This window comes from Lampris incognitus, chromosome 5, assembly GCF_029633865.1.
Source record: "Lampris incognitus isolate fLamInc1 chromosome 5, fLamInc1.hap2, whole genome shotgun sequence".
Taxonomy (NCBI): Eukaryota; Metazoa; Chordata; class Actinopteri; order Lampriformes; family Lampridae; genus Lampris; species Lampris incognitus.
Window position 1 is genome coordinate 55,128,249 of NC_079215.1, and position 19,676 is coordinate 55,147,924.

At 45.6% G+C, this 19,676-nt stretch overlaps 1 protein-coding gene across 1 annotated transcript in view; it reads right to left on the reverse strand.

Moving 5' to 3' along the window:
* ppp1r12c (protein phosphatase 1, regulatory subunit 12C) overlaps window positions 1-19,641 on the reverse strand; it is a 32,708-nt gene extending 13,067 nt beyond the window's left edge. Inside the window, exons 1-10 of the mRNA XM_056280153.1 lie at window positions 19,214-19,641; window positions 18,819-18,993; window positions 18,588-18,718; window positions 18,086-18,204; window positions 5,053-5,212; window positions 3,778-3,922; window positions 3,266-3,340; window positions 2,206-2,285; window positions 1,744-1,856; window positions 1,571-1,638 (exon numbers count right to left, since the gene is read on the reverse strand). Of these exons, the coding sequence (XP_056136128.1) occupies window positions 1,571-1,638; window positions 1,744-1,856; window positions 2,206-2,285; window positions 3,266-3,340; window positions 3,778-3,922; window positions 5,053-5,212; window positions 18,086-18,204; window positions 18,588-18,718; window positions 18,819-18,993; window positions 19,214-19,446 (1,299 nt within the window). The 5' untranslated portion in view covers window positions 19,447-19,641. The remainder of the gene's footprint in view (window positions 1-1,570; window positions 1,639-1,743; window positions 1,857-2,205; window positions 2,286-3,265; window positions 3,341-3,777; window positions 3,923-5,052; window positions 5,213-18,085; window positions 18,205-18,587; window positions 18,719-18,818; window positions 18,994-19,213) is intronic.
* Window positions 19,642-19,676: the final 35 nt, after the last annotated feature.

Consider the following 19,676-nt stretch of genomic DNA (forward strand, 5'->3'; position numbering starts at 1 on the left):
TAATAACGCCGCATTATGTAATAATGTAATAAATTTTCACATCATGTAATAACGCCACGTTTTTTTCAAATCAAGACATAAATTTTGGTGGTTTATTACATAATGCACCAAATTATTACATTTTCCTCATAAAAAAGTGCAACATCCGCATTTTGTAATAACCGGTGCAATATGTAACAACTTATTACAAAATGCGGATGTTACACTTTTTTATGAAGAAAATGTAATAATTTGGTGCATTATGTAATAAACCACCAAAATTTATGTCTTGATTTGAAAAAAAAAACGTGGCGTTATTATATAATGATGTGAAAATGTATTACATTATTACATAATGCGGCGTTATTACATAACGCGGCGCTACAGGGACGTCTGGAGTGCCCTACTTAGCTTGCTGCCACCACGACCCGACCCTGGAGAAGCGGCTGATGATGAGATGAGATGAAACAAATAACCTACAGAGGAAAAAAAATAACCTATAGAGAAATAATTTCCCTTCCCCTTTTTATTTACAGGATGAGTGTCAAAGATGACGGAGGAATCCCAGGGACAGATACACGAAGCAGAGAAAGAATGGCGGAGAAAGAAAATTAGACATATTCTTGTAGAGCACGGCAGTATATAGAAGTTGTTCTCCATAATGGGTTTCCTGGATCATCAAACACCCATTCTGGCTTCCTTATTTCCATCTTGGAAAAAAACAGTTTTGCAAGTTGTGACTAGTATGCCACGTGTGGTGTGCGAGACCCCTCATGTTGCACAATGGCAAGCACAGTGCTCAGCACTTTTGGGTGAAAGCACCTTAAAGATGATTCACTTGATTCACAACAGATTCACGTGGGAGGGAAGGAGGGTGATTGGGTGCAATTGCATGTTGTTGTTTTGTTTTTTTTTACTACTTTATTAATCCCCGTGGGGAAATTCTTTCTCTGCATTTAACCCATCCTAGCTGTGTAGCTAGGAGCTGCAGCACCCAGAGATCAACTCCAGTTCATCTCGCCACCTCAGTGAGGGGCACAGACAGGAGTATTAACCCTAACATGCATGTCTTTTTGATGGTGGGAGGAAACCGGAGTACCGGGAGAAAACCCACTGCAGACACGGGAAGAACATGCAAACTTCACACAGAAGATGACCTGGGATGACCCCCAAGGTTGGACAACCCCGGAGGTCGAACCCAGGACCTTCTTGCTGTGACGCGACAGCTCTAACCACTGGGCCACCATGCCGCCGGGGGGGGTCTCATATACAAACTTTAGAAATGCCTTCTTAAACTTTATGGGAGACTATACTTTCAATCTAATAACTGAACCATAGAATGTTTAAATTGGCTCAAAGTTAACTACTGCCAGCTTAGTTGATTTACTGTGTGGATGTGACTTTGCCGTTATACCAGCTGACCTCACCTTGAAAGCTTACTGGACATAGCAACAGTTACTATGGAAGGCAAAACTTGGGGAAATTTTGTCAAACGTCACTTGGTTACCTGACAAGAATCCAACTCATACAGAGGTCTGCTGTGCATGGCCTCCTATATTTACCTCACCTGTTCATAGTGCCTGAATCGTACCTTATCAGTAGGGCTGACTGTGGACGTAGTGACGCTCTCATTGTCTGGACTGGACATGGTGGAACTCTCTGAGAACAAGAACCCACATCCGCGTCATAATCAAAAGCGCCAAGAAATACACATATCACTGTATTACGAATGGTTGGGATTTCAATGTAATGAGTCATTTCTACCGGGGCTGCTCTCTCTCTCCTCGCTCAGCTCCAGTCCGCCTGACACACCCCTCTCTTTAGACTGGTCCTGCACGTTCATCTTGTCTTTACTGCTCATCCTGCACACCGAACTTCTGGAATGCAACAGCAGAGTTAAGCGGTTTAGCATGAAGGCCACTGGTGCAACGTTCCAAGTAAGGGGAAATGTTTCAACCCCTCTTACATCAATTTCACAGGAACTTTTCGACTATGAATTTTCTTGAGAAACATATCACATGTCCTGTCCACAAGTTGTTCATTGCAATAACAGTCAGACTTGGGTTACGAGACCCATAAGTGCCCATTTTTGCTACAGCGATCTTTTAAATTCCATCGGATTAGAAAAAGGAACCTCTGGGGATTATAATTGGGAGTAAGTGCTCTCACTCTTATGAGACTGGGTAAAACCTCTTGACTTTAGGAGACGTCAAACAAAAACCTTACCTCCGCCGTTTGTTTTGTGTATTTGCAGCGGTGGATCCTTGTTGGTTCTGTCTCTCAAAAATTGACTGTTCACTACGCCACTGCAAAGAGATACAGCTATCATTAAACCAAGAATACGGGACCCAAGTTCAACACAAGCACGGTGAGATCAGGAAAACACTTCTGACTTGCCACCCCCCCCCTTTTTTTCTCCCCAATTGTATTTGGCCAATTACCCTATTTTTCCGAGCCGGCCCGGTTGCTTCTCCACCCCCTCTGCAGATCCGGGGAGGGCTGCAGACTACCACACGCCTCCTCCGATACATGTGGAGTTGCCAGCCTCTTCTTTTCACCTGACAGTGAGGAGTTTCGCCAGGGGGACGTAGTGCATGGGAGGATCATGCTATTCCCCCCCAGTTCCCACTCCCCCCTAGACAGGCACCCCGACCGATCAGAGGAGGCGCTGGTGCAATGACCAAGACACATACTCACATCTGGCTTCCCACCTGCAGACATGGCCAATTGTGTCTGTAGGGACGCCTGACCAAGCTGGAGGTAACACGGGGATTCGAACGAGCGATCCCCATGTTGGTAGGCAACGGAGTAAACGGATACACTACCTGGACGCCCCCTGATTTGCCATCTTAAAACAAACACACACACAATATATAAACTTAGCACAAAAAGTAAGGAAATGTGTGTTTGGTAGATTACGTCTTTGTTGTAACAATGCTTCTTGGCAATACATCTTATACCGTTGGAAAGCCTGTTTATTTCCCTTTTAAATGGCGCCACATTTGTAAGGAACATGCATTTGTGAGATGAGCAGCAGAGCTGAGTTTGTGGGTTGCGCCCATGAAAAATTTGCCAAATTTTCTCTGCCAATGCCAAACAGCTTATTTTGCTGTTGCTATTGACTCTTGTTTTGAGCTTCTGCTACCCCAGGTGCTGACAATCAGCTGCCGGATATAAGATTTATTGCCAAGAAGCATTGTTGCAACAAAGAAATAATCTACCAAACACACATTTCCTTACTTTTTGTGCTAAGTTTATATATATATATATAAAAAGATAATCTTACACTGATTTGTTTCTGTGACAGGTCTTCCAGAAGCGCCCTCACACTTTCATCAGCAACATCAAATGGTGTCTGGCCCTGCAAAGTTCATTTAAATATCAAGACAAAGCAAACGATAAAACAGACAGAACGTTGAAAAAGACATGTCTTAGGATCATTGATAAAATGTGACCTTAGAAGAAATAACAAGTGTCCATGCATACGCTGCATTTCATTATAATGGCTGAGCTTTCAGCCTCAGGCCAGGCTATATAGTGAGTGTACTGAGACACAGTGTGTGCATGGCGTGCTTTCTCTCTACTGAGCGAATTTATTTGACTTCTTTTTGCTCCTGCCTTGGCAATTTTTGATGGTGTGCAGTTATTCTAGCCACTTAGATCTAAACTTTAAAATGCCCCTACTTGTTTTGTTTAAAAGTCATAATAACCGGTCATTCTGTCAGCCGAAGCACAGCACGTAAAGAACATCTATAAGAAGAAAAACAGAGAGGGAAGTGATTCCTCTGTGTCCCTCACCCCATTACTGCGGGCCTCCATGTCACACAGCTGTTCAGCCAGTATCTGGCAGGCCTCCCCTTGGCCCCAGTGTGCAGCAGCGTGGAGGGGCGTCCAGCCGTCATAGTCCACGGCTGACACGTCGAGGCCACACTGACACAGCAGCCTGCAACACACAACAGCAGGCGTGAAAACAGCAGTGTAGCGGGCGCGAAATGACATTAAGTGTAACATGATATAAAGGCTGCACAGCAGGCGGCGGTCCAAGACCAAGATGGGAAGCTCACTGATTTTGGAGTTAATAAAGAAACCAAAATAAATAATATTAATGTATAAAATAATAATAACAATAATAAATAAAATAATTAAAAATAAATAGTAACAAATTATTTAATTTGTATATTTGTTATTTTTTTTCAATTTAATTTATTTTTTCATTTATTTATTTAAATAACAAAAATTAAATTAAATTGAAAAAAATAAAATTGCTTTAAAGGTAGAAGTTTAACATTTAACAATTTAACACAAGGTATGTAGTGAAGACATCATTTCATATATCATGTGCTGTCACAAATGTAGACATCCATCCATCCATTATCCAAACCGCTTATCCCGCTCTCAGGATCACGCGGATGCTGAAGCCTATCCCAGCAGTCATTGGGCAGCAGGCGGGGAAACACCCTGGACAAGCCGCCAGACCATGACAGGGCCCACCCACCCACACACAGACACACAAACACACACACATTCACACCTAGGGACAATTTAGTATGGCCGATTCACCTGACCTACATGTCTTTGGACTGTGGGAGGAAACCGCAGCACCCGGGTGAAACCCACGCAGACACGCGGAGAACATTCAAACTCCACACAGAGGACGACCCGGGACGACCCCCAAGGTTGGACTGCCCTGGGGCTCGAACCCAGGACCTTCTTGCAGTGAGGCAACTGTGCTAACCACTGCACCACCGTGCCGCTTGATCAGCCATGTTTAATTTAACTTTGCAGGTTTTTCAAGAAGGAGAAGGTAAGTACAACTTTTGAATGATGATTTGATTTTGTTCCATTTTAATTTGATTGCCTTCCTTTCCCCGGATTCCAGGTTTTTGCTTTTGCTGTTCCAGTTTCCTGGCCTCCCGGTTTCTCACTGTCAAATTATGCTTTTGGAATATGTGCAGCTTTCCCCACTTGAAAGGGATTGGTGTATCTACCCGAAGGTTTTTAACTGGATTCCACTCAATGACCAAACAGCTTTTCCCTTTTCCGCAAATGTCAGTTAAGCCGAGCGACACCCACTTGATAGCCTCTAGGTAGCCTTTGGCTGCAGCGACGTGCAGCGGCGTGGCACCAGTTCTGGGGTGTCGAATGTCCACAGGCGGGCCTTCAGTCAGCCAGGTCCGGGCATCTCTCATGATCTGCTCCTCCTCCCATCTCTTGGCTGCCACCAAATCCACACCTGGAATCAAACAGGAAAAGGTTTATGACCTTGACATTTTCTCCAAAGCCCAGAATTCCAAGAAGTAGTTTCGGTGTTCTTTTCCAAGTTTTCACAAGGGGAATAAACTTGAGGAAAATGCTCGCGGAGAGAGCACATGTTTTAAACATCTGAGGATGCACCGTGTGTTTGCAGTGGTCTTGTAATCCCTTAAGACATGGAGTTCATTTTTGTGTCTTTCCTGTGTTCCTTTGTTTGTAGACTGCACTTAAGCCATTTCATATAGCATTACATTTGCTATGCAAGGACACATGAAAAGAAAAATATAAAGTGTGCTGGCCTTTCAAACAAAAGCAAAGGCTTTACACACCTCCCCTGGGCATGACTAATATAGAAAGGGGAAGTTCTATTAAAACCCCACTCCCCACATGGTCTTATTTCCACATTTTCAACTTCATCTGCACTCTTGAAAAAGAAAAACCTGTTATTTTCAGCATATCCATGTCTCTTATTTGGGACAGAACGCATTTACTGATTTGAGATGCTTATATTTCCTAAAACACTGATCTTACCTACCACCTTGACATTCCTAGCTACTGTGAGATCCTTACAACACTTCTACCAGTATTCTCTGAGACATGTAGTCTTCCTACTTTAAGTTTGTGGTGTTAAAGCCTCTGGAAATTCGGCTTGAAATAGTAAAAATGCATATATGATATCAAAGTTAACGGTCTCATTAAGCATCCACAAAAATCTGAGAGAAAATTAACGTTCATAACTACTAGAAAACCTAGATTAAAAAACAGCTTATTTCGCTGTTTCGACTATTTCGCCAGACTGTGTAGGTGGGGCAGATCATGTTTTGATTGACATCTCCCTCGTTGTGATGGACATCTGCATGGGGCACGGGGCCTGGGGTTGTCGTTTTTCACAGGAAAAACAGTGCGGTGTGCATGTAAACAACCTCTTTTCTAGTTTGGACCTCAATCCCGACTGGGTTCGCATGTGTCCCCCCTGCTCCGGCGGCACTATTAACAGCGTCCATCGTCGTGCACTCTGAGAGCTGAGGGAGTGGCGCTGTGGGGGGGGGGGGCTCCCCCCTCCAGTGCTTTCTGGGCTTGGCCCCAAACAAAACTCTTAGAACCATAAACTTAAGTACGGTGTGGGTCGCATCACACTGATGTGTGTCAGACACGGGGAGAACATGCAAACTCCACACAGAGAATGACCTAAGATGACCTGAGATAAATGCTTACTATCATTCACGTAAGACCCTATATTACATAGTTAGAAGGCTATTGTGAATTTGGGTTTCCAGTGGCTTTAAGTATTTTGTATCTTTATTTCTCTAATGGTGCCGCCATTAAGACGGCACTGGGGATGGCATCCTCGGTACAGCGTTCTCTAGTACTTTTTTGTTTTTTATTCATTCTCTGTGTGTCTGGTTGTTGAACTGCTTAACATTAGGCAGTTAACTCGAAATAATTTTTCACCAGTTTTCAAAAACCCGTAAAATTTTTTGGAGATCTTAATTGGAGGAACAGTGGCTCTCTGTGGGACATGGAGGTGACGCAGACGGGGGAAGTGGGCCGGTACGCTGGTGAGGCTCCGACAGCAGGGATTTTGATCTGTACTCCCAGCTATTTACCTGGCGAATCTACGCTCCATGCCCAACAAAATGGACGGGCTGCTTCTCCGCGAGGGGACGAACAAGGACTTTGCACATTCTGCTACCCTTTGTTTCACTGAAACCTGGTTAGAGAATCGACCCCCCGCAGCAGATTACATCTGCCAAGCTTCCGCCTACACAGAGTGGATCAGTTATGGTGCTATTGGGAAAAGAGAAGGGCGGAGGAATTTGCTTCTACATAAATGTCGGTTGATGTAAAGATGTCACAGTGTTAAGTAAATACTGCAGTCCAAACTTGGAGACATTGTTCATAGACTGCAAGCCATTTTATTCACCGCGGGAGTTTTCATCCTTTATCCTGGTTGATGTTTTACATCCCACCACAGGCCGGCATGAATGGCACATTGCAAACCCTGGCCGACCAGGTTACCGGCTTGGAACAAAATATGATGACGACTATGCACTGGAGAAGTGCAAAGGATTATGGGATTTACAATAATGTTCAGATCATTGTTTTGTTAATGTTGTGTCATGCCACAGGAGGTCATTCCTGCCTGTGGCCATCAAACTTTACAACTCCTCCCTCAAGAGTGTCAGACACTCAAGAGTTAATGGTCATTGGACTGGCCCTTCGACTTGGTTTACCCTGTCAGGTTTTGTTTGTGCCGTTTTGTGCTGCGGTAGTGCAGTATAGATAGGGTGTTATGTGCACGTATGTTTATATATTTTTGCTCTATTTATTTCTATTTATTTGATCTTTTATTTCTATTTGTTTCTGTTTTTCTTGTTTCTATTTGTTTCTATTTTCTTGTTATCTTGTATCTTGTCAGTTTTTTCTTTACTAGAGCGTGTGTGTCTGTAATAGGACCCAATTTTCCCTCGGGGATGAATAAAGTATTCTGATTCTAATGTTCTGACTTGTTTGTTTTGGGGGTTGACTCGGACTGGGTAGACGACTATGTTGCTGACTGACTGATGGTAGGACCATGATCAAAAATAATGTGTTCCAGAGTGACCCCGTTAGAGGAAGCCATTGTTTGGCAACCATTGGGGTGGGGCAGAATAAAGGAGCACTCCTGGGGTTGTGTGGTGTATGGGACACAGAAGCTGCCATTAACGGAATCCTTGACTCTCCTTTTCCATTAGTTCCGTTCGGTTCTGACAGAGTGTTAAAATTAAACAGCACTCTCAGGGTTGTGCAGTGTATGGGACACGAGAGTTGCGAATAAGAGATCTCTATCTCTCATTCTTCCACGCCGGCTCGCCACAATATGGACTCACTTTTCATAATCCTTGGGGACTTAAACAGAGCAAAATTAAACCACAAACTACCAAAATACAGACAGCATATTAGTTGTCCCACCAGGGAAAATAATACGCTGGACCACTGCTACAAAGTTCTTAAAGATACATATAGCTCTGTCCCCCAGGCAGCTTTGGGGCACCCTGATCACTGCTTGATTCATATTATTCCAACCTATAAGCAGAAATGAAAATCTGCAAAGCCTATGGTTAAAACAGTGAAGAAATGGATGAGCAACGCAAAACAGGAACAGCAAGACTGTTTTGAATGCACCGATTGGACTGTATATTTGAAGCTGCAACCGGCAATCTGGATGAACTAACTGACACTGTGACATCTTACATCAGCTTTTGTGAACGTGTGGGCCTACCAAGACCTTCTGCACATACAACAATGTCAAGCCATGGTTTACAGCCAAACCAAGACAACTTCGGCAGACCAAGCAGGATACCTACGGCAGTGAGGATAAATCCCTGTACAAGCAGGCCAGAAATTCACTGACAAAGGAGATCAGAGTGGCTAAAAGAAGCTAAACTGAAAAGCTGAAAAACAAGTTTTCAGCCAATGACTCTGTCAGTGTGGGAGGGCCTGCAAGTCATCACAAACTATAGAAGACTATCCCCCCATGCTGAGGCAAACAAAAACCTGGGTGATGACCTGAATGTCTTCTATCGCAGGTTTGAGAGAAACAAATTTTCACCCCCCCCCACCCACTCCAGCCCAATGACAACAGACCCCATCACACCTCTGGCAACCCCTCTACTCTCCTCCCCTGATACTTGAACTGCACTCAAGATACATGAAGAGGATGTGAGCCAGCTTTTCCAGAGACAGAAGACCAGGAAAGCATTGGGCCCAGATGGTGTCTTCCCATCCTGTCTTAAAGCCTGTGCTGACCAACTGGCTCCAATCTTCATGCAACTCTTCAACAAATCCCTGGAACTGTGTGAAGTCCCTTCCTGCTTCAAACGCTCCACCATCATCCCTGTCCCCAAGAAACTCTTGATTAAAGGACTGCATGACTACAGGCCTGTCGCTCTGACGTCTGTGGTCGTGAGGACTTTTGAATGACTGGTGTTGGCCCACCTGAAGAACATCACAGGACACCTGCTGGACCCCTACAGTTTGCCTACCAGGCAAACAGGTTAGTGGTTGATGAAGTCAACATGGGACTGCACTACATCCTGCAATACCTTGAATGCCCAGCGACATACGCAAGCATCCTGTTTGTGGACTTCAGCTCAGCATTCAACACCATCATTCCAGAAATCCTCTCCTCCAAACTCTCTCTCTGTATCCCCCGCTATCTGTCAGTGGATCACCAACTTTTTGACAGGCAGGAAACAGCAGGTGAGGCTGGGGGGGAAGTCACTTCTGTTATACGGACAGTCAGCACTGGTGCTCCCCAGGGATGTGTCCTCTCCCCACTGCTCTTCTCCCTCTACTGCTCCCTCTTTGGTTCAGAGCAGCAACAAAAAGGCCTGGAACAGACTGCAGCGAACAGTAAGGACAGCAGAAAAAAATCATTGGCACTCCCCTGCCCATCCTGCAGGGCTTGTACACATCCAGAGCACGGAAACGGGTGAGCAGAATCAGCACAGACCCCCCACACCCAGGACACAGTCTGTTTGAACTCCTACCTTCTGGCAAGTGCTACAGAGCATTGGGCGCCAAAACCACCAGACACAGGAACAATTTTTTGCCCGCAGGAAATCTCTCATGAACACTTAACAGTATGGTGCAGGAATAGATACTTATTGTGTAAATATGACACTTTGTAAATAGCCCCCTCTGGTCAAGATGTCTTAACTACATATCTATGATGTGCACTACCTTTTTAATCCAGATGTGCGATACAAATGTTTGTGCGATACAAATGTTTGTGCAATACAAATGTGCAATTGTAAATACACATACAACTGCTGTATACTGGTTACAAATTATTGCCATTATTGTTGAGGTTGTAACATGGGTACATAATATAATATGGACCAATGAGACAAAACTGGAGCTCCAGGCCTGTCTCAACTGCACTGACAAGAGTGTTTTTGAGGCTGCATCTACAGACCTGGACTAACTTACTGACACTGTGACATTTTACATCAGCTTTTCTGAGGACGTGTGTGCCCACCAAATCTTTCTGTACCTTCAAAAAATAAGCCCCGATTCACAGCAAAACTCAGGCAGTTTCATCAAGCCAAAGAGGAAGCCTACAGAAATGGAGATAGGATCCAGTACAACAAAGCCAGAAATACACTCACAAAGGATATCAGAGAGGTAAAAAGGTGCTACTATGAAAAGGTGAAAACCAGGTTTTCTGCCAACAACCCATCATCAGTCTGGAGAGGCTTGAAAGACATTACTACAGGAGCCCCCCACCCCCCACCCCACTGCAGGGAACCATCAACTAGCTGATAATCTAAATGGATTTTACTGTAGGTTTGAAAATTAAACTTTCACACCCCTCAGCCTCTCCGGCCACAACCAACTGAACTCCCCGCCAGCCACTCTCCCCTCCCCACCGAACCCCCACCTGCACTCAGGATCTGTGTTGTGGCACCCAGGGACAAACTCCAGCTCTTTTCCCATTGCCTTGATCAGGGGCACTGACCAGAGTATAAATCCTAACATGCATGTTTCTTTTTGATGATGGGGGAAACCGGAGCACCCAGAGAAAACCCACAGTAGACACGCAGAGAACATACAAACTCCACACAGAGGACAATTGGGGATGACCCCCCCAAGGTTTGGACAACCCCTGGGTTTCAACCCAGGACCTTCTTACTGTGAGGCGAATTTGAAGGTTTTTTATAATTCTAAATGATGTTGGACAATGTTTTAATGGTCAGGATTAAAAAGTCACCAATTATTGTGGATAGTCCCGCAATCATATGAAGAGTTCACAACATTTCACAATTTGTAAAAGCTGTGACCATCTTCAACAGATCACTGCAGCTGTGTGAAGTCCCCTCCTGCTTCAAGAGCTCTACTATCATCCCGGTCTCCAAGAAACCCCGTATCACAGGATTAAATGACTACAGGCCCATTGCCCTAATATCTGTGGTCATGAAATCCTTCGAGAGACTGGCGTTGGCCCACCTGAAGGAAATCACAGGCCCCCTGCTCGACCCTCTGCAGTTTGCCTACTGAACAAACAGGTCAGTGGAGGACGCAGTCAACATGGCATTGCACTACATCTTCCAACACCTCGACTCCCATGGAACATACGCAAGGGTCCCGTTTGTGGACTTCAGTTCAGCATTCAACACCATTGTCCCCGATATCCTCCACTCCAAACTCACCCGGCTCACTGTACCAGCCCCCGGTCTGCCAGTGGATTAAAAACTTCCTGACAGAAAGGATGCAGCTGGTGAGGCTGGAGAAAATCACATCCAACACCAAGACAATCAGCACTGACGCCCCCTAGGGATGTGTGCTCGCCCCTCTGCTCTTCTCCCTCTACACAAATGACTGCACCTTAGGTGACCCGTCTGGTGACTCCTGAAGTTTGCGGACAACACAACCATCATTGGCCTTAACCGGGATGGTGACGAGTCTGCATATAGATAGGAGGTTGGATCATCTGGCCCTCTGGTGTGGCCATAACAACCTGGAGCTGAACATGCTCAAAACAGTGGAGATGACAGTAGACTTCAGGAGGAGCCCCCCCAACACTGCCCCCCTCACCATACTCAACAGCACAGTGTCTGCGGTGAAAACCTACAAATTTCTGGATTCCACCATCTCCCAGGACCTAAGGTGGGCATCAAACATAGACACAATAATCAAAACAGGTCCAGCAGGGGATGCATTTTCTCTGCCACCTCAAGAAATTTACCTGCCTCAGGAACTGCTGATTCAGTCCTACACTGAAATAATTCAGTCTATCCTCTGCACACCTATCACTGTCTGGTTTAGATCGGCCACCAAACAGGACATGGACAGACTACGATGAACAGTTACGCTTGCAAAGAAAATCATTGGTGCCAATGTGCCCTCCATTAAAGGACTTGTACAGTGCCTTGCAAAAGTATTCAACCCCCCTGATAGTCACCACTAATTTCTGGATTATACTCACACATCTTTTCCTGAACAATGCTATTTGTGTGAACCCATACACTCTAACAGCATGTTCCCATAGCCAAAATAATTTTTTTTGCTGAATTTTTATTAACAAATTAAAAACTAACATATAGTGCTTGCATAAGTATTCAATCCCTTGTGCTCTGAAAGCTCCAAGTTTACATAAATGACAAATTATTCCTAAAACAAACTCAGGTTAACGCAATTGGACATAATTAGTGTGCACATGTAAGATATTAAAGTAACGGTCTCTTATGGGTATAAAAAGCGCTCTGAGTAAAGTTCATTAGCTGGATGTGAACGCCATCAGAAAATAAAGACAAAGGAGCATAATACTGAAGACAAAGTGATTAAAATGCAGAAAGTGGGAAAGGGATACAAAACAATATCCAAGTGTTTGGATGTCCCACAGAACACTGTTGGATCCATTGTCAGAAAGTGGAAGCTGCATCACACCACCCAGATGCTATGTAGGACAGGCCGTCTCTCAAAGCTAAGTGTCCAAGCAAGACGTGGACTGGATAGGAAAGCCACAGATGATCCTGCGATCACTTTGGAGAAGCTCCAGAGGTCAGTGGCTGAAACTGGAGTAAATGTGCATGAGTCAACCATATCACGGGCTCTCCATCAATCTGGCCTGTATGGGTGGGCGGCAAGAAAGAAGCCGTTGCTCAAAACTATGCATATAAAAGCACGCTTAGAGTTTGCTGCCAAGCATGAGAGAGACCCAGTTAAGATGTGGGTAAAGGTTTTGTGGTCGGAGGTGAAATGAGAACTTTTTGGCCAAAACTCAAAGTGTTATGGCAAGCGTTGTGGCAAAAACCTAACAATGCTCACGCCCTAAAAAACACCCTCCCTACAGTGAAGCACGGCGGCGGCAGCATAATGCTATGGGGTTGCTTTTCATCTGCAGGCACTTGGAACCTTATTCAAATTGAGGGAAGACTGGATGGAGCTAAATATAGGGAAATATTGGAAGAAAACCTGTTGCAGCCTGCCATAAAACTGAAGCTTGGGAGAAGGTTCACCTTCCAGCAGGTCAATGATCCTAAGCACAAGGCTAAAGTAACAACTGCATGGCTCAGCAACAAAAAGGTGAACGTTTTGGAGTGGCCAAGTCAAAGTCCGGACCTCAACCCCATTGAAAATCTGTGGCACAGACTGAAAGTAGCAGTCCAGAGGTGCCATCCCACCAACCTGCAAGACCTGTGCAAATTCTGCCAAGAAGAATGGGCAAAAATTACTCCAGAAGAAAGTGCAAAGCTTGTACATATTTACCCCAAGAGAATCATGGCTGTTATTGCAGTAAAAGGGTACTCTACAAAGTATTGATATGTGGAGGTTGAATACTTACGCAAGCACTATATTTTAGTTCTTAATTTATTTACAAAGTCAGCGAAACATAATTTTTTCAAATTTTATGGTGGTGCAAATTCACGTTTGCAGCGGCCTCACCCAGTGCCAGTGTGGGAAGATGGCGGCGCGAATTCACGTCTGCGGTGGGCTTGCCCAGTACTGTTCATGCAGTGTCTTTGTCCATGCCTGCATCTAAGTTTGTCTTCATTTAATGGCTGGGAGAGCTGGCGCTGGATTGGCTGGGAGAGCTTGGTCTGCTGCATCCTGTGGGTCCAGGGACCATGGCCCTACCTGGAGCTCTGCTCAAAGAGGTAACACCGAGGGTGGTCTGACAGGATGTGGAAGTGGGGCAGGCTAAGCCAACTGCTAGTCCATGCAGACTGGCAGTTTTGACAGCCATCTTGGCTGGACAGTGATTTTTTTTGTTGTTGAGTGGTTTAGTTTGTGTTATTTTGGATATATGTGTTCTTGTAGTTTTTGGATATGTGTTTTTGTCATTGTGTTGCACTGCTGTGGGCTGGGGGAAACGATGTTTCATTTCATTTCATGTGCGCAAGTGCATGAAATGAAATCACAAAGTGTTTCCGATTCTGATTTAATTTTGCAAGGCACTGTACATCTCCAGATTTTGCAAGGCACTGTACATCTCCAGACTCAGGAAACAAGCAAGCAACATCCCTGTAGACCCACCACATCCTGGTCACAACCTGTTCCAACGCCTCCTCTCTGGTAGGCGCTACAGAGCACCCCCAAACAATAAGATATAAAAACAGTTTCTTTCCACATGCTGTCATTCAAATTAATGCTTAACACTGTTAAATAAATCCAACCATTTTATATATAATGTACTGTACATTGTATGTATACTGGTACGCTCTGTCATGTCCATCTACCTCAGGCATGTATGCAAGTAACCTGCTAAAATCTATTTCAGCATCTTTGATATATTCTCTGCACCATTGCACATTATCACCTCTTATTTCGCCTGTATAAGTTAATCCTTGTGTATATATCTGAAGATTGTTGCGTTGTTGTGTTGTTATTCTGTTAAGTACACTGAGAGAGCCACAAAACTGGAGCCAAATTCCATGTGGTGCAAACCTACATGGCCGATAAACATGATCCTGATACTGATATAGTATGTAGTTGTGAGGTAAGTTAGAGTTTATTCTTATAGCAACTTTTAAAACAAAGTTACAAAGTGCTGCACAAGATACAGAAAAAACAAACAACATACATTTTCAGTTATATACAGAAAAGTAAAAATTACAGCCCCATTACAGGGGAGGCAAGTCGGTAGAGTTGGGTTTTGAGAAGTTTTTTAAAGCTGTTAACAGACTCAGTTGATCTTACGGGGCGGGTGGGTGGGGGGGTTGTGTTCCAGAGGGACGGGGGCACTTACGGCAAAAGCATAGTCACCACTGGATTTGCGGAGGGAACGGGGTACAGTTAAGAGACCCTGGTTGGATGAACTGTGCGGCCTAGAGGTGGAGTAAGGATGCAGAAGTTCGCAAATGTATAAAGGGGCAAGACAATGTAGGGCCTTATGTGTGATAAGCATGGTAGGTGAATATATAGTGTATACTTCTGGTACATAAGATAATATAGTGTAATATAGTGCGAGTATAAAGCACTGTATATGGGGATGAGGGGTTGTAGAGTTGTGGTATGGTATATGGTATATTGGATGGGCAATATAATATAAGCAATACGGTATAATATATGGGCATAGGTTGTTGATTACTCAACCATCACAAAACTCTGTATAGTAGCGACATACCTGTTGTGCATACATGCTTGCTGCCAATGTCCTGCAGTTGTTCCATTTATTTCTTCTGGGTTTTTTTTTATTCTTATTTGTCTGTTATTTTGTTTTGTTTTTCTTTTCTTTTCTTTTTCTGCGTGAGTGATGTCTGCAAGTGCTAGAAGCTGCTGTGTACTGGAGTCAAATTCCTCGTGTGCGTACTAGACACATTTGGCCAATAAAGTTGATTCTGATTCTGATTCTAACATGAGCATCCTACCACGTTAAATTCAACTCTCAGGTCTAATTCAAGTATGCAAACTTACTCGTCTAATAGGGTTGGGCAGCAAGAACCAGTTCCAAGTTAGAACCGGTTCTAAAATTACAATGGCATCATTAAGAAATTTAATTTTCATTCATTCATTCATTTATCTTCAGCCACTTTTCCAGGGTCGGGTCGTGGTGGCAGCAAGTTAAGTAGGGCACTCCAGACATCCCTCTCCCCAGCAACGCCCTCCAGCTCCTCCTGGGGGATCCCAAGGTGTCCCCAGGCCAGATGGGACATGTAGTCCCTCCAGCAAGTTCTGGGTCTATCCCGGGGTTTCCTCCCAGTTGGCCGTGCCCAGTACACCTCCAAAGGAAGGCGCCCAGGAGGCATCCTAATCAGATGCCCGAAACACCTCAACTGGCTCCTTTCAATGTGAAGGAGCAGCGGCTCTACTCCGAGCTCCCTCCGGATGTCCGAGCTCCTCACCCTATCTCTATGGCTGAGCCCAAACACCCTACGGAGGAAACTCATTTCAGCCGCTTGTACCCGCGAGCTCACCCTTTCGGTCACTACCCAAAGATCATGACCATAGGTGAGGGTTGGAACGAAGACTGACTGGTAAATTGAGAGCTTTGCCCTCCAGCTCAGCTCCCTCTTTACAACAGTCCAGTACAATGTCCGCATTACTGCTGATGCTGCACCAATCCGCCTGTCAATCTCCCACACCATCCTATCCTCACTCGTGAACAAGACCCGAGATACTTGAACTACTTCACTAGAGGCAACAACTCATCCCCAACCCGGAGGGAGCAATCCACCATTTTCTGGTAGAGAACCATGGCCTCAGACTTGGAAGTGCTGATTCTCTCATTCTGGCCATTTCACACTCAGCTGCAAACCGTCCCAGTGCGCGAAATTCAATTTTGATTCTGCTTATTAGTTCCTAAACAAATATCACTCATGGTAGTTTCAGTTTCAGTACCATGACCTGGCTAACCGTCTGCACGGCTGCGCCAATAATCATGCGAATTGAATGCATGCATGTCTTCCTGTTTCCAAAGATACACACTGGTGCTCTTTCTGGACTGGATGACGCTGCGCAAGGCAATACATTTTGTTTTTGTTTTGTGGGAAGATCAATATTTGTAAAATATAAATTAATTCCACATGAATGTAACTATTAAAGAGACTGTTCTATTCATATTAATATCCTCTTCTTTCCTGGTAACTTTAGTGGCCCTGTGATGGCCTGTCCAGGGTGTCTCCCTGCCTGCCCCCCAATGACTGCTGGGATAGGCTCCAGCATCCCTGTGACCCTGAGAGCAGGATAAGCAGTTTGGATAATGGATGGATTGAATGGGAAGATCAATAAGAGTGGTGAGCACTCAAGTCTGGGTAGAGCTCAAAAGCGTGGCTTCATTTTGTTCGAAAAAATGACGGCCTGGCAGTGTAACACCTGTGCCAAACTTATTTTGTGCAAGGGAGGATACACTACTAACAATGACAAAACACCTTCGCCAGCATGATATACAAATCAACGAGTGTACAGTGTTTGATGTGTTGCACTGGACTCCCTCTCCCTCACATGCCTCGTCCTCCTCAGTCAACCCTCAGTTAAATGTTTGTCTTACTCTTAACAGCGATACAGCAAACATGCTATACTTGACCGAATTGCTAAAAACTGTCAAATTTGTGCAAATACGGCAATGTATTTTTTCGTAGAGGAACATCCACAGACGTACCTAGCTACTTCTCTCTCAACCCCCACATGGGCTGCAGCTCTCTAAACTGCAAAAAAATTGGTTTTTAAGACCGTTTCCGTGTTGTCATTTCAGCAGGTTTTAGTGTTAGTTACAGTACAGTGAATAAAAAAAGACTGAACGGATTATTATGGAATCATATCATTTAATAACAGCAACCCAATTAAACTGTATGAAATTAATGTACAGGTTCCATAAACTGTATGAATTCAATTGTGAATATGACTATGACTGAATATGACATCCATCCATCCATTAGCTGAACCGCTTATCCTGCTCTCAGGGTCGCGGGGATGCTGGAGCCTATGCCAGCAGTCATTGGGCGGCAGGCGGGGAGACACCCTGGACAGGCCGCCACGCCATCGCAGGGCAGCGAATATATGAATATGAATACGACTTGTGTAAAGGTTTTTTTTTAAAAAAAGGGGTTTTTTCTGTGACATACGTATGTGACGTGTTTTGATACCACCCCTCAAAGAATCGGAATTGAGAATTGTTAAGAACCAGAAGCGACAAGCAGAATCGGACTCAGAATCGTTAAAATCCAAAGGACATCCAACCCAGTTGTCTAATAATGAAAAAGGGTTTGACGTATTTCCAACAGAACACACCAATAACAAACACATACGCTTTGCCTGTGCATGTCAAAATCAGTGCACACCATCCAGTACTAAAAGTCCCAGAAATGTTAAAAGCGACAAAGTCGTGGTCAATTCTGGGTATGTTCAGTCGATTAAGCGCAGTACTCACCCTGTCTCTGGGTGTACTCTTGAAGCAGCAACTCCGTGGCCTCGTCCTCCGCAATGTCGAGGGGAACATCGCCATCACAGTTCACAGCAGAGAGAGAGGCACCCTGCTCAAGGAGGAAACTACCAAAACCAGAAGATGGGGCAGACGAAACAAACATCCACATATCAACAACATCTAGTGGAGACAGCTTATTACAAATCACCCAGGGTACACAGAAAAACGAAAAAGATGGGCGGTGACTTCAAGTTGAGAACACAGAAATGGGCCAACAGATGTTTCCATTATGCAGAGATAACTAAGAAAGAGCAAAAAGGGTTTCTGAAGTATTTTTGGCTGTGCATGTGTGCACCAGTTTCGTCATACTTTTGTGGCCTTGCCAAACAGGACTACAATGTCAGTATTGTTGAGAGCAGGAATAGCCTGGCACCCACACAGCACAGTCAAACCACCACAGTTGCAGAGAGCACACTCATCACACTGTCGACTTCCACCGGCAACATACTCTGTGATATCCAGGTGGCCACAGGACGCGGCGACGTGCAGTGGGGTCCAGCCCTCGCTGTCCACTTGGTTCACGTTGGCACCGCGGGCCAGAAGGAAGGAGACTGTCGCCATGCTGCCGTCGATGCAAGCCTGCGCAGAGACGCAACGGTGTAAGCACAGAAAACGCAGCCGCTCGCTGCCAAAACGCTGGCAACGCCGTTAACCGCCGCCGATCCCCCCCCCCTCTCACCTGGTGGAGGGCAGTGATCCCGTCTGCGTTGGCACAGTTGATGATCTCCGCCAGCTCGCCGCCATCCTCCCTGTCCGTCTCTCTCGCCTCCTTCAGCATCTCCCGGGCCTCCTCCGTGTCTCCGCTGGCGCAGGCAGCCAGGAACTCTGCGGCTCTGTCAAATCTGACCTTTCGCCTGAGAGGGGGTGTGGGGGTGAGGGGGGGGGGTGCGTACGCAGCTTGCTGGCATTACTGGATGTTTGGCACCGCTAATTGAGCCGCACTGACGTCGGCGGGGGGGAAGCTCCGCGCTACAAGCCCACGCACGACGCTCGGCTAGCTTCCCGGACGCGGGAAGCTAGCCGAGCGTTAGCCAGCGACCGGACACGTTACACGGGGGGGGGGGGTTGACTAACCTTCGTTTGAGTAGGTGACTGGTCGATCCGGCGCTCCCCTCGGGGCTCGCCTTGTTCCCGTCTCCGTCGCAGCGCCGGTCCCCTCTGCGGCCGTCGTCCACGGCCTCCGGGTCGCCGCCGTCCTCGACATCACCCCGCCACCTCCGCCTGGGCACAGCCGGCTCTCTGTCGGTGCAGGAGCCAGACCAGCGCTTTAACTGCTCCCGCCGCTTAGCCTTGGCCGAGTCCCCCATTATTTGTCCAAGGAGGACTTTGGTTTTTTTTGTTTTTTTTGGGGGGGGGATTTTTAAATAACGACTATATCGGCAGGAAAAGACACACCCTCCATGTGTACACTTCCACTTCCTTGTTCTCGAGCTGGGTGTGAAGACTCAAGCCTCTGCGTTCGTGGTCGTGGGTAGCGCGCAAGTCAGCGCAGACGAATTACGTCACCGCCCATTTTTGTAAACAATCGCGCGCGCGC